The sequence below is a fragment of the Musa acuminata genome, chromosome BXJ1-11, assembly GCF_036884655.1.
Source record: "Musa acuminata AAA Group cultivar baxijiao chromosome BXJ1-11, Cavendish_Baxijiao_AAA, whole genome shotgun sequence".
In the NCBI taxonomy this organism is placed as follows: domain Eukaryota; kingdom Viridiplantae; phylum Streptophyta; class Magnoliopsida; order Zingiberales; family Musaceae; genus Musa; species Musa acuminata.
Genome location: NC_088337.1, coordinates 1,965,504 through 1,978,523, shown reverse-complemented (window position 1 = coordinate 1,978,523; position 13,020 = coordinate 1,965,504). Strand labels below are relative to the sequence as shown.

At 38.1% G+C, this 13,020-nt stretch overlaps 1 protein-coding gene and 2 non-coding genes across 3 annotated transcripts; 2 read left to right on the top strand and 1 right to left on the bottom strand.

Moving 5' to 3' along the window:
- The first annotated feature begins 630 nt into the window (after nt 1-630).
- On the top strand, nt 631-701 carry TRNAG-GCC (transfer RNA glycine (anticodon GCC)). The gene has a single exon. It is a non-coding gene; the product is annotated as a tRNA-Gly (tRNA).
- Nucleotides 702-3,196: 2,495 nt separating this feature from the next.
- On the top strand, nt 3,197-3,267 carry TRNAG-GCC (transfer RNA glycine (anticodon GCC)). Its single transcript has one exon. It is a non-coding gene; the product is annotated as a tRNA-Gly (tRNA).
- A 1,302-nt stretch (nt 3,268-4,569) lies between these two features.
- Nucleotides 4,570-10,743, bottom strand: LOC135585666 (protein PHOSPHATE STARVATION RESPONSE 2-like). Its single transcript, XM_065088982.1, has 8 exons — nt 10,568-10,743; nt 9,296-9,870; nt 8,489-8,696; nt 8,338-8,414; nt 8,208-8,247; nt 7,877-7,934; nt 6,789-6,858; nt 4,570-5,033 (listed from the first exon to the last, which is right to left on the bottom strand). The coding sequence occupies exons 2-8, from the start codon at nt 9,857-9,859 to the stop codon at nt 4,752-4,754; spliced, it is 1,299 nt and encodes a 432-aa protein (XP_064945054.1). The 5' UTR covers nt 9,860-9,870; nt 10,568-10,743; the 3' UTR covers nt 4,570-4,751.
- Nucleotides 10,744-13,020: the final 2,277 nt, after the last annotated feature.

The window sequence follows — 13,020 nt, the reverse complement described above, 5'->3', positions numbered from 1 at the left end:
GGCCATGGCAAATACTTGATTCCAGTCGAGCTAATTTGTTTTTTTGTATTAGATTTCACCATGATCATTTTCTTTCTAGAAAAGAAGCTCTTTGAGGTCGATTTGAGGCGCATCTTCACGTCACGAACACCGAAAAAATGTGGTCAATGAAGCAGCGGAAGCTTCGGAGGAATCGTTTGCGCTGCTTAAAAGGTCAAGCTGCCAGCTCAAGTTGCAGGCAGCAATGCTGACTCGAGTTATATCACGAGCTTAGAAATCAGAGAGAGAGAGAGAGAACCGCAATATGTTGGATAAGCTACTGTCAATCGTCTCTATCGGAAAAATGTCAAGACAGATTCTGGCGTAAGTGGGTGTCCTCGTCTTTCATTGGATCACGAAGTCGCAGAATTTCCAAGTGACTTTTCTCTTTCGAGAAGGATAGGCTACTTCAGCTAATACACACGTCTTTGATCTACAGTGTACCCCAAGAGTCAAACGACAAGCATGGATTTGAGCCAAGGGAGGGGTTATCGGGGACGAGCAAAGATGGAGATAGAAGAAGAAGGATTCCTACTGTTTAGTGTTTGTGTGCTTACCAATACATGACCCTTTCATTGCTAACATAGGACATATAGATCGGATGTCACATCAGCACCAGTGGTCTAGTGGTAGAATAGTACCCTGCCACGGTACAGACCCGGGTTCGATTCCCGGCTGGTGCATTTGGTTTTTATATTTGTTAACCCTTATTTACTCATCTCTTTACCGCTTCCCCTCCCTCCGGCTAGTGGAGATGCTTTCTTCGCTCGTTACTTGCACATCTATTTATTGTTTTTTTGTGTTAATATTTTTCTAAAAAAATAAAAATAACTATATTAACCTATAAAATAATTGTAAATGGTATGAAGCTTTTTATAATTTAAAACATGTGGATCATAATTAATCAAAATATTATAATGAAAATCATTAGGCTTCACTCTTCCATTTGTTTTTCTGTTTCTTTTCTTACTCTCTTTCCGGATGAAATCCTCTCGTTTTTTTCATTTTAACTTTTTTTCGTCTTAACGACTTTAGTTAAACTTTATAAGATTTAATAACAGACATCTCTTTATTTAAAGTTAGATTCTTGATTTCTAACTACGATGGATGATAGTTGGAAACATAATATTTAAAGAATATTCTTTGATAAAACACTTTCCTTAATTTTCTCGTATGGTCTCTTTCCAAAATTTAAATTTTTTTTTATTATCATATAATAGAATTTGATTGTCGACTTCTTTTATTTTTATTTTTCTTTTGAAATAAACAAATATTTGATGTGCTTCTTTATTAGAAGATAATCATGTTGGAAAGAATAAAATATAATAAGTTTTATTAAAGAAGCTCGAATGCATTAACATGTTCCTCTCCTATTTATGTAGATTAAGATAGAATATTTTTCTCAATAAAATAGAGAGATTTTCTCGTATAATTGAAGAAATTTTATCTGCTATCAAATCTTAAATCGTTAGTCAATCATGATATGATAGGACAATTCTAAGATCCGAAAGTCGATAAAAAAGAAGAGCTTCACGTAACTTAAAGATCAACTTCATCTCTCCCCTCTTTTGAAGATAATTCCTCTCTTCCTCCCTCAAAATCTATTTATATTTTTAACCCTCTTGTAGCATTGATGTCGAAACACTCAAAGAAGCACTACGACCCTTCCTCTTCATACGACCATGAGTTTACTTTTTCAACCAGTTCTTCCAATGGGATTCCACCACTTCTTGCCTCGTCTCCTTCCCTTTCCAATGCAACCTCCTTCGATTCACTTATGGATCGCATGACAGAAGTCTTCATAAAGGTAATAACCGATAATAATCACAAGATAGAGGAGGCCATTTTGAACAATCAAAATCAAAATCCAAATTAACAGACATTATATTGTTTGAGATCAAAATCTAAAAGACACATAATAATAAGGTCTTTATTTTGCCACCCCTTACTTTCAAACATAAAATTGAAAGAAAAAAAAAAATCTATCATAACGTGAACTACCTCTTATTCGTGATTCATATAACTCTATGTTGATGAAGTGATGTACTATGACTAATGAGTCAGCACGGTCTAGTCCACGGGTCGATGTTGGGAGTCAACGATTGATCGAACGGGTCGCCAAGGTTGATCACCCGCAGGTCGGGATGCCGAGCCTGTCTGAGGGAAGGTGTTTCTCGGTTGGGATGGTCGCGACTCGGGGTGTGACTGTACTCTTACACAAAAGGCCCTCGTCGGGTGATTACCGACTTTGGCCTCTCTACGAGTAAGTTAGTACTTGGTTCTCTTCTTTTTTTTTGCCTCCCCCTAGCCAGATGCCGGTTAGGGGCTCTTATATTACTATGCGGGGGTCGATCGTACACGATTTTGATGCGACGATTGATCCTTAAGGGTCGAGGTGGTACCTTTATGTAGTTGCCATCTTGGAATGTATGGAAAGACACCATACGACACCGTCTCGAGCTTCCCGGGAAGGGATGTGCCGAGAGGTGCCTTGTACTGATCTTGGTTCGACGCGTGGGAATACCCCTCTTGCTGACCTAACGGTGACGTGACACGATGTTGATTGTCACGTGGATGGGCTCAAATTTTACCTTATCTCTCAATATTCTATCTAAGAATTATACGAAAGTAATAAAAAAGAAATGTGAGGCTCTTCACAACCTCATAAAGTCATGCAATTTGAATATTATAATTCTACTATAGACTCATCTAAATGACCGCCAATCCCATAACTTCTTAAGAAAGTTGGATAGGATTTGGGTTGATATCTATTACTTTATCAAAGGACAATCAACAGTTCATCGGAAGAAACAAGTACTAAATCTGCTAATCTAAGACTTAGGTACGACTTCTTGGTTGCTCTCAGCGATCTATGACTTTTTGGTTGCTTAGAAATCAGAGAGAGAGAGAGAGAGAGAGAGAGAACCGCAATACGTTGGATAAGCTACTGTCAATTCTCTATCGGAGAAATGTCAGACAGATTCTGGCTTAAGTGGGTGTCCTCGTCTTTCATTGGAAGAGTCAAACGACAAGCATGGATTTGAGCCAAAGGAGGGGGTTGTTGAGGACGAGCAAAGATGGAGATAGAAAGAAGAAGGATTCCTGCTGGTGAAGTGCTTGTGCATGTACCAATACATTCATTTGGTAAAATAGTACATATAGCATAGATGTCACATCAGCACCAGTGGTCTAGTGGTAGAATAGTACCCTGCCACGGTACAGACCCGGGTTCGATTCCCGGCTGGTGCAATTGTTTTTTTACTTCTTTTTATCTCACTTGTCTTACTTATCCATACACCCGTTTTATTGTTTATTTATGTTATCAAATTATATGAAAAATGATACTGAATCAAATAAAAATTAAATATCCCATTTGCTTTCAAAATATACTGTAAAATTTTAATGCATGCTTTGTTGAATCTCATATTTTGACGATGAAACCAATTGATGGTGTTTATCTGATCCACTTTTAAGTGATGTAGGACTAACTTCGATCGGAAAAGATAAATCGATTAAAGCAGGAGGAATCAAACATTGAGTCAGAGCAAATATATCAAAAGATTGAACGTCGGGCCAGAGGATCGGTCGACGTGTTGGCAAAAAGCTTCGGTCCGTGAATTCAGCATTGGGTTAAGAAGATCGAATATTGCGCCAAGGAAGTCAGATGTTGCGAGAAGACAACATGCTGATTGAGCAATACTCTGAAGGATTGGACGAAGCGTCGGAAGAACCAATGACATGTCGGACAACATAGGATTCGCTTGTAATCGATTATGTCTAGATCGAGTTAGTTTAGAGTATAATTGAGTCGATTTAGAATGTAATTAGACCAACTCAATTAGGAGCCAACTAGGCCTAAGTTTGGGTTGTGTTGGACCAAGTGAAAGGTCCAAATAGTGACCCAACAGGTAAAACCATCGCGACACAATCTCCGAGATTTTGTTAGGCGATGGTACAGCCCAGACACAGTCTCCGAGAGACTGTCAAGCAGTGGTATCGCCCAGTGTCAGTACTGCAGGCGATGGTACCACTAGGACCCGAAAAACCCGGGATGAGACACTTTTAGGCTTCAAGTTTGAATCCACTTGAGGCCTATAAATAAACAAGAGAATTGAAAGCAAAAAGAAACAAAAACGTTGTTGTAATCTCGTGAAAACTCCTCTCAAGCTATAAGTGTTAGTCTTGTTTAAGAGATGAGTGCAGAGGGTTGTAAAAGTTCTCTCCTAAACCTATCAAAAGGAGAATCGAATTGTAAAGGTAATTGATCTTCATCCATTAAGGAAGATCGTTAGTGGATGCCGATGCCTCGACGGAAGAGGAATTAACGGAGTGGATGTAAGTTACGACGACCGAACCACTATAAAACTCGATTTGCATTTTCATTTTTACAATTTATCTTTACCGCAAACTGTCTTACTTGCTTACTGTTTTCACTACGCTTACGAACAAATTTAAAGTTATCTTTCCGATATTGGTTTTATCAAACGAAAAAAAAAATTCGACTTAATTTTATCCGCTGCATTAATTCACCCCCCCTCTTTTAATACTGACTTCATCGTAACTTTAGTATACATTGAAATGCATTATGACAATAATAGAATGCATATCTTGCAATTCATTAGAATGCAAGTTAACCTAGAGGAGTCCGACGGTATAATATAACTAATCAAAGCATAAAAATAACACTAACCTGTTTTGTTTTGTGATACTTGGTACAATGACTAAAAATAACACTAACAATGACCGATAGCAGCCGATTCTTTTATATCTGAAAGTTCAGCGTCAGGCATTTTTATCTCGTTACCAACTTGCTTTGAACCTTCTTTTGTATTTGCACTGTCGTCACTGTTCTCTGGGACGTCAACCTTGTCAGTTGAATGCATTAGATCGGAAGCTGTGGTTGATGGTCCTTCCACAGTGGTGGCAACCGGGATGCTCGGTTTGCATTGCTTCTCAAGCATCATTTGCAGGTATCTTCCTTGCTCTTCAATTCTCAGCTGCAGATTCCTCTGAATCTGTGGCAGAAATCATATAGACGATTAGCTCTGTTAGTGAGTATTCACCTAAAACACTCTTCTCACATGCGCAACAGCGAAGACAGACAAACTGAACACGTTAGCTTCAGATTTACTGTGCCACTAGAGAGTTGGCTATTCATTCCAGAATTCATCTGAGTGGTGGTGGACAAGCATCCCTAAATGCATTCAGCAAGATTTGGGATGTGTATATGGATCTAAATACCCTTTGGTGATCACAAGACTATAAGTGAAAAATTTAGGAAACACAATTTGTACCATTTTGTTGCACAACTGAATCTAAACAGAACGGGGTTTAGGCTATTTTAGTTGTATGGTTAAAGAGAAAATTGCTCCAAGATTCTTTTTTTTTTTTTACTCCAGGATAGTTCTTTGGTGGACATTACTAGGGTTTGAAAGAATGTAAATGACAGTTTTAGTTATTTACCTATATTTTCTAACCTAACCGTGGTGAGATAGCAATAAGATACGGCAAGATCTCTGTTTTTTATTGTATAGAGAGGACCAAGCACATAAAATCAACATGAAGTATACAAGATTATTTATGTAGTAAAATAAGGAAAGATATGCAATCAATCGACAACCACCAAGTATAATTATCCAAGAACCCAAAGACATGGTCCAAGTAGGGGCAATATCATATATAGCCTTCATTAGTAATATAAATTTTTATGTATCCTCCTCCAGAGTTACAAGTACCATGGATGGCCTTTTGAACGTAAATTGTCATATATGTCCATTGTAGTTGTTTGTACCTCCAATGGTCCAGAGTGAAATTGAAGTTTAATTGAGGTTTGACTTGGATTCATCCATAGATTGCCTGACCCTGACTCGGTTGATTGTAGTTTCTTTTTTCTAATTGAGCATTGTTATATACCACGACAAGGGATTATACTTAATGGACTTTGGAAGGCTATGATTTTGATCCCATAGAACAAAACATTTCTCAGCATGTTTGGCCTGATTTATCAAATAATCTTATCAGGCCTAATAATAGGTAACTAAGCGTCAATGAAAATCCAAAAGGATACTCTTGAAAGTTTAATAACTTTAGGAGGATATTTATGGTATTCGCAACTTCACAGGGCTTTTGTAAATTATGAAAAGTTGGTAATGATAAGTCCTCATATGGTGACATAGGCAATAGCTGGATCAAGGAAATGTGAAGGCCAGCAGTGGCAGCAAAAGTCATCATATCCTATAAGAAAGTCCTAGACAGCATAAAGATATATTTGCACAATCTTATCGATACTATGAATTGCATGTAGTTGAATACTGCTAATGCAAACACACTTATATCCTATAAAAGAGTCCTAGATGGCATGCACAATCTTACTAATACTATGAATTGCATGTAGTTGAATACTGCTAATGCAAACACCAAAGAAATAAGTAACATAAATAGAACAAGCTTAGCTTTTGTTTCCCAAAAAACTACAAGAAATGTCTTTATGAGTGAAAATGTGGAAATTTGCAATCTATACGATAAAACTTGAAGAAAATTAGTCACAATACAGCTCGATAACAGACCATGAGTACAAATAAAAATATGTTCACAAACTACCTAATTGTTCTACATGAGATGAATTCTAGAAAATGATAACTCAGCTCAATAACAAACCATGAAATTCTTTCAAGGCATTTCTTAACGAACAATATTTTAAAGACTAAGATTAAGCTTAGAAAAGGCATCATGTGTAAAGCTTGACTATAACTCGACCATACAAATTGTACCTCAAGTTGCTCATGGAGCTGTTTCTGAACTTCCATTTGGAGTTGCAGTGCTTCAGTAAGGTCAAAACTCCTGACATTGGAATGCTACAACATTAAATATCCAACCAACCATAGTACAACCTACTGAACAGAACTTAGAAGGCAAGATCAAGCTTTCCAAGTTGAAGCTTTAATATCAAGAACAATTATCTGTAACTATGAACGGACTAAAATTGGTGAATTTCCTTAAGATGAAAAATAGTGAGATGCTTCACTGTAAAACAGGAATACCAACACATAACCGCTCGATCAATATATACTCAAGATCAAAATAATGCATCTGCTGTATATCTGGTTCATATTCATATCAGTTTTAAACAAATATTGCTCAAAATTTTAGTATTTGTTCGATATCCATATCTGAATTCATATCAGTCGATTAAAAATGAATGCAGATATAATTTATTTACTATCCAATCTGTACCTTATCCATTTCACCCCAGATAGAAAACATCAAATAGTTCATAAGAGAAGGATATTTATGCACATAAAAATAGAAATGGTTTGTACTCAAATTCAAAATGTTTCATACACAAGTAGTCAAGGAATATTAACTTAACTCCAAAGTAAATGTCAGGACCAGCATCCGATATGTAAAATTAAAAGACAGTAATAAGACTCAACAATATATTCCCAAGGCCAGTGAAAACTCAACCAAATAAATCCAAAATCATTAGGCCCATTGTCAAATGGTTACTTGCATCAAGGTTTTCTCTTTTATTTTCTTTTCTTTAAGTATTTGAATCAAGTTTCAAGTTAACCTTGAAGATATACCTTAATAATATTTCATAATTTGCTGCAAATATGTACACTACACCACAGTGTTTCACTCAAGATACTTTGGCATAGTGACTGTAACTTTATGTATTCAAGTAAGGTGATTGAGTGACTTTATTTGGATGTCTAACAACCATAGTGTTTAGCATTGTTAAAAAAGACAATAAACTAATAGTATTGGTTTAACTCTTAAGAACAATATAGCCAGAGTTACTTAAAAGATAGTAGAAACAATATGGGAAAATTTTCTCATTAAATTATAGTCAACTCACGTCTTGAGGTCTAGAGAAGGGATTTCTTCCTTCAAAGTGATCTTCTTGTTGAATATCTCTGCTTGAATTAAAACAAATGTTATAATCGCTTCCGGCTAATGTTACAAAAAAGAGCTGAAGCTACTGAAATTCATTAAAGAATTTATACAAAAGCAAAGAAAGATATTAGTGCTGCAGACAAAATAGTTGTCAATAAATAAAAAACTGCTGATCCCTAGATGTGTATTTGCTTCATCAATGATACAAAGCAAAAAAGTGAAAAAGGAAACATCAATAACAGTATAACATAATGTTTCTGGAGGAAATGAATGCCATGTCCAACTCTACTTACCTTCCGAAGAGTCTGGCCTGTGCCGAGCTGTTCTGTATTTCTGAAATGTAAAAAAAATAATAAAACAATTAAAACGCAGAGAAAGAAATGTCACACCAACTGAAGGAAAACAACAAAAAAAACCAGGGACCTGGAGGTGGCTCTTAACATGGTATATTGTCAAGCTTTCCACTTTCATGAGCTTCAGCACACCTTTAGGAGTTGCTTCTGAAGGTCAAGATTAATAACAGGTCAACTGATAAATAAATATGGTATCAACAGAAAAAGAAAGGGCAGCATACTTTCACTCCCCCCAAGCTGGTTGACAGCATCTACAAAGCATTCATGAAGCTCCGGAGTCCAGCGCATGCGCGGCTTGGCTGCATTAGTCGCAGCAGATGACGAACTAATAACAGCACAAGTCTCTCCTGAATTAGATGGAACAGAATGATGGATTGGTGGCTCATGCACTAATATATTAGGTGTAGATTGAGTTGTTGAGTATACAACCTATATGACAACCAAAAATATTAATCAGAAGTAAAAAAACACAATCGTAAATAAGTTTACAATGACAACTACTTGAAACATAATTGTTATTGCCTCTAGAACACTCGCACGTAATGCTAGTTAGTTGTCCACCTTAATTTTTCACTTGTCGGATTTGGGCTGCCTACTAAAATGTCCAGTAGCACACGTAATTTACAATATGATTATCCTTCTTATGATAAATTCAGATGGTACCATCTTCCATCTGCTTGAAACAAGAGAATTGTAGCCAACAACAAAGAAGTGTCAATTATCTAGCAAAACCCACGATATCATAGTAAGATTGTTCCTTTCAACCTAGGTGATCAGGATTTGAGTCATGAAACTCACTTCTCTGGTTATGGGAGTAAGGCTAGATAATTTTACCCTCCCCATATCCTACATTAGCAATAACCTTGTGCATTATGTTTGCCCCTTTTATGTAACAGCAAATACGATTGAACTTGTATAGTTCTGGGTATGGACATTGATTAAGAAACAAGGAGAAAAGGCGGATAGTCTTGAACAAACTTTTACAATATAATACAAATGAAATTCACAATTAAATGCAATATACATACCTTTGGCTGAGATTCAATAGCAGTTGTCTCATTAAGAATTTCCTTCCAATCTTCATCTATTATATCTGTCCACCACTCATTTTGTTTACTAAGATCATCAGAAACCATGGCAGAATTGCTTGGCATTTGATTGCCCACACCAATGTTATTGTCTGTAAAATCAAGAATGTCATCAACTGCATCTGGGCACCAGGCTACTTCAGTGGACTGTCTAGGAAAATTAGTTGTGATAGGTTGAATTGTTCCTGTACATGATGGATTAGTTGGATGCAAAGAGACCCCAACTCTCAGTGATTGTGTAGCAAACAGAGGATGGCCCTCGTGAAGTGAAAAGGAAGACCCATTAAGTTCTGAAGAAAATCCTGAAGGGGATGAATACAGAGATCCAACAATCCCACCATCAGAGATAAATGGAGTACGGTGAGAAGCCAGTGCAATGTTTCTTATTTCCCTCTCCACAGAAACTTGTTGTAAGTCTGTCAGCTTAGGAAATTTCTCTTCTGAGGGGGTCGGTAGAACAGGTAAAGATGATGACATAAGTCCATAACTTCCATTTCTTTCCATTCACAGATTACCTGCAAATAATTGATCTCATAAATAAGGATGATGCCCAGAAATAACTTTTTTTGCTCACTAATAACTTGCAAAAGTTAAGCCTCCTCCAGTTTCAGAACCTTCCAGGAAAGGTGATGTTGTATTACAACTAGAACTAGTAATAACATAAATATACGTGTGTGTGTGTTTATATATAGAGAGAGAGTTAGCTACTAAGCATTTAGTCAACTCACCTAATATGCCTATAACACTATTATCTCGAAATCAAAGTATAGTTCATCAACGAAAACGAAACAACCAATCAACATATTAAAACCACTATTCTGTCAAGTGAATACAACATCCACAATCCAGATGAAGCGGAAGGAACAAAAACATTACGAACATGTATGCACAACTGAAACATGAAGATTACATGAAAAGGAACATATCAAGATGAGGCTTCAGATTCTACAGATTATATATAAAGAGGGGACAGATGGGAAAACTCGAAATCGAAAAGGGGACATCTACACGCTACCTAAACAAAACCTAACAATCTTATGCACGTAAATTGAAGGAAAACTATAAAATTCATCGACAGGAGTAATTTTTCGAGATTGTCCATAGAAACACAAGAACTCGAAATGGGATTTCCAGCCACGACCGAATTAACCGAACGGGACCGAACAAGACAATAAAAAGAGCATTAGTTGCCCAAATCGGCTTCGGTATCACCTCCTCGAGGGGCCGAAAGGGGGAAGAAATAGCTGCCACCGGAGACGTAGTGGCGAAGGCCTTGGGCGGAGAACGAGGGAGGCAAATGATTCCGGTGGCCAGACGAGACACGCAGCCGTCGCAACCCTCTAGAGAGAGGAAACTTCCATCTTAGCTTCCACACCCAAATCATCAAAACTGATTTGTACCCTCCGCCACTTTACCTGCTTTAGTTGACCACGAGGGCGTCGTTCCCCTTTGCGGACCCCGCTGCGCAAGCATCGGTTCATCCAATCACGACACCGGGAAAAGAAACGAGTGGACGTTGCTCGACAATCGAGGATAACCAACAACAGAATACGGAAGAGTTTGGAAGCAACTTTGGGGACGCGAGGGGAACATACCACAAATGGAAATGAACTTTAAACTGACTCCACGATCCACGTGTCTTACAATTGCGGTCAATCAATGGAGGGAGATTAAATTGATCCGGCGTTAGCATGTTGCTAAGCCAAATTAACTATTTAACCGGAATTTAGATATGGAGCTGTTGTACTGAGTTCCCGCATGATCTTGTACTAACAAACATCGGCAGTACCAAATTGTACTGAGGACTTCGCGTGAGGCATCATAACATTTGGATTCGTTTTGTCCTCGCCGACAAAAAGCTAGATTCTGCTGCGGTGCGCACACGAAGGCAAAGAATTATTATTAGGTGTAATAGCGCATAATTATTTTTCCACCCGGATGAACATTATCGATGGTTACTTTATATTTAATTAATTAGTGGGTTATCATCCCAATTTTCTATCATAGCGAAGTCTCCGATGTAGGGAGGTGACTGCATCCGGAAGTTTGGTTAGGGGGTAGGACTGTAATTCTCATCGAAGCCCAGGGTGAAAAGGGGAAATGCAAAGAAGGCGCACTGGAGTCGGTTGGCTTCAGTGCGCCCCAAAGGCCGCCCGCGGTCGTCCATGTCGACCCTTCGCACCAACGAAGGAGCCCACGCCTCTCCCTGCGCTCTCGTCGCACGAGCTTCTCGTGTACGCGATACTCCTCGAGACTTCGATTCAGCGCGCCAAAGGCGGAGACAGCTGGCCCCCGCGGTTGGTGCAGCGGTCACCGGCATCGGTTGCCTTCCGGAACTGCTGCCGTGCACACGCCCACATTGCTCTTTCGAAGGCTCTCCGTCCCTGCGGGAGAGTGGGGTGGGGAAGGTGAGGTAGGATGGCCAGTGACGCTGGAAAGGAGGATCCGGACTGACCTGGAGGAGCACCTTCCTAAGAGGATTTCGATGCTTGCTCTCCACTTCTTCACTTGAACCTGTATTCCATGTTTCTCTCGTCCATCTTTCATCTTCAAAGTAGGACTACATGACCTCCTAGTTCATCCATCGTGGAAAGGAGAAGACGGCCACAAATGCTTAGTTGCACATGAAACTGGAATTGAATTTTCATGCTGCTGGTCCTATTTTTTGGTTGTTGTTCATGCAAGCACTCGTCTTTGTATATTAGGATAGGAGTGCTCACAGTGTTTTTGAACTAGAAGTTCGGCTCGAGCATTAGCTATCGTCGACCTTGAAAGTACAAAACACCGCAAGCATCTGTCATCTGAGTGTTTCTGCAGCAACATGTTGCCTTCTTTAACTTGGATGATAATGGGAGTTGTGTACGCTTGAGAAACCTACCTGCGCAGGTATAATACATATTAGATTGTTGCCTTCTTTGACTTGGATGATAATGGGAGTTTTGTACGCTTGGGAAACCTATGCAGGTATGAAACATATTGGATTATGCCATTTGTCTTATAAGAGAAGAAAGGAAATCCATAGACTTCTCGTTTCTTGATCGAAACTAAGACAACAGTATCATGGGTCATCGGTTTCGACCCTATCTTGCTTATGGCAATCCTTATTAATGGATTTATGAGCCATCCATCCCTTCGAGTAAGTTCATCAGAGAAGTTGGAGAAATGATATCCATGTATCCCAATATTGTTGAGAGAGAGAGAGAGAGATTTCATAGAGAAGTTTAAGAAAGAGAAGAAACGAGACGGAACAAGTAAAAAAAAAAGAAGACACAATCAACTTTATTTCTCAATCTGCTCTCCATAGAAATCTTTCTCTAATGTATAACCCTAAATTAATAATTTTCTATTTCTAATCAAACATAGATTTATAATTTAAATTATATCTCTAATATCTTCTCTTAATTTATTCTTTTTAGCGCTATAATTCAACTCGAACTCCTAATTAAATTTAAATCATATATCTAATATCCTCCCTTAATTTAATTATTTCTTGAACCTCCAAGTTATCATCGTAAGTGTTCAAACGCTTTAGTTTTCAGACACAATGGGTAAGTCGCAAAAGTTATATTCGAGCTTAGTACCTTGCGATATATCATCAAAGTTTTCATAAGCTCTATAAAGATATTTACAACTTGATCTTCAATCCTATAATACTTCAGTTTGAT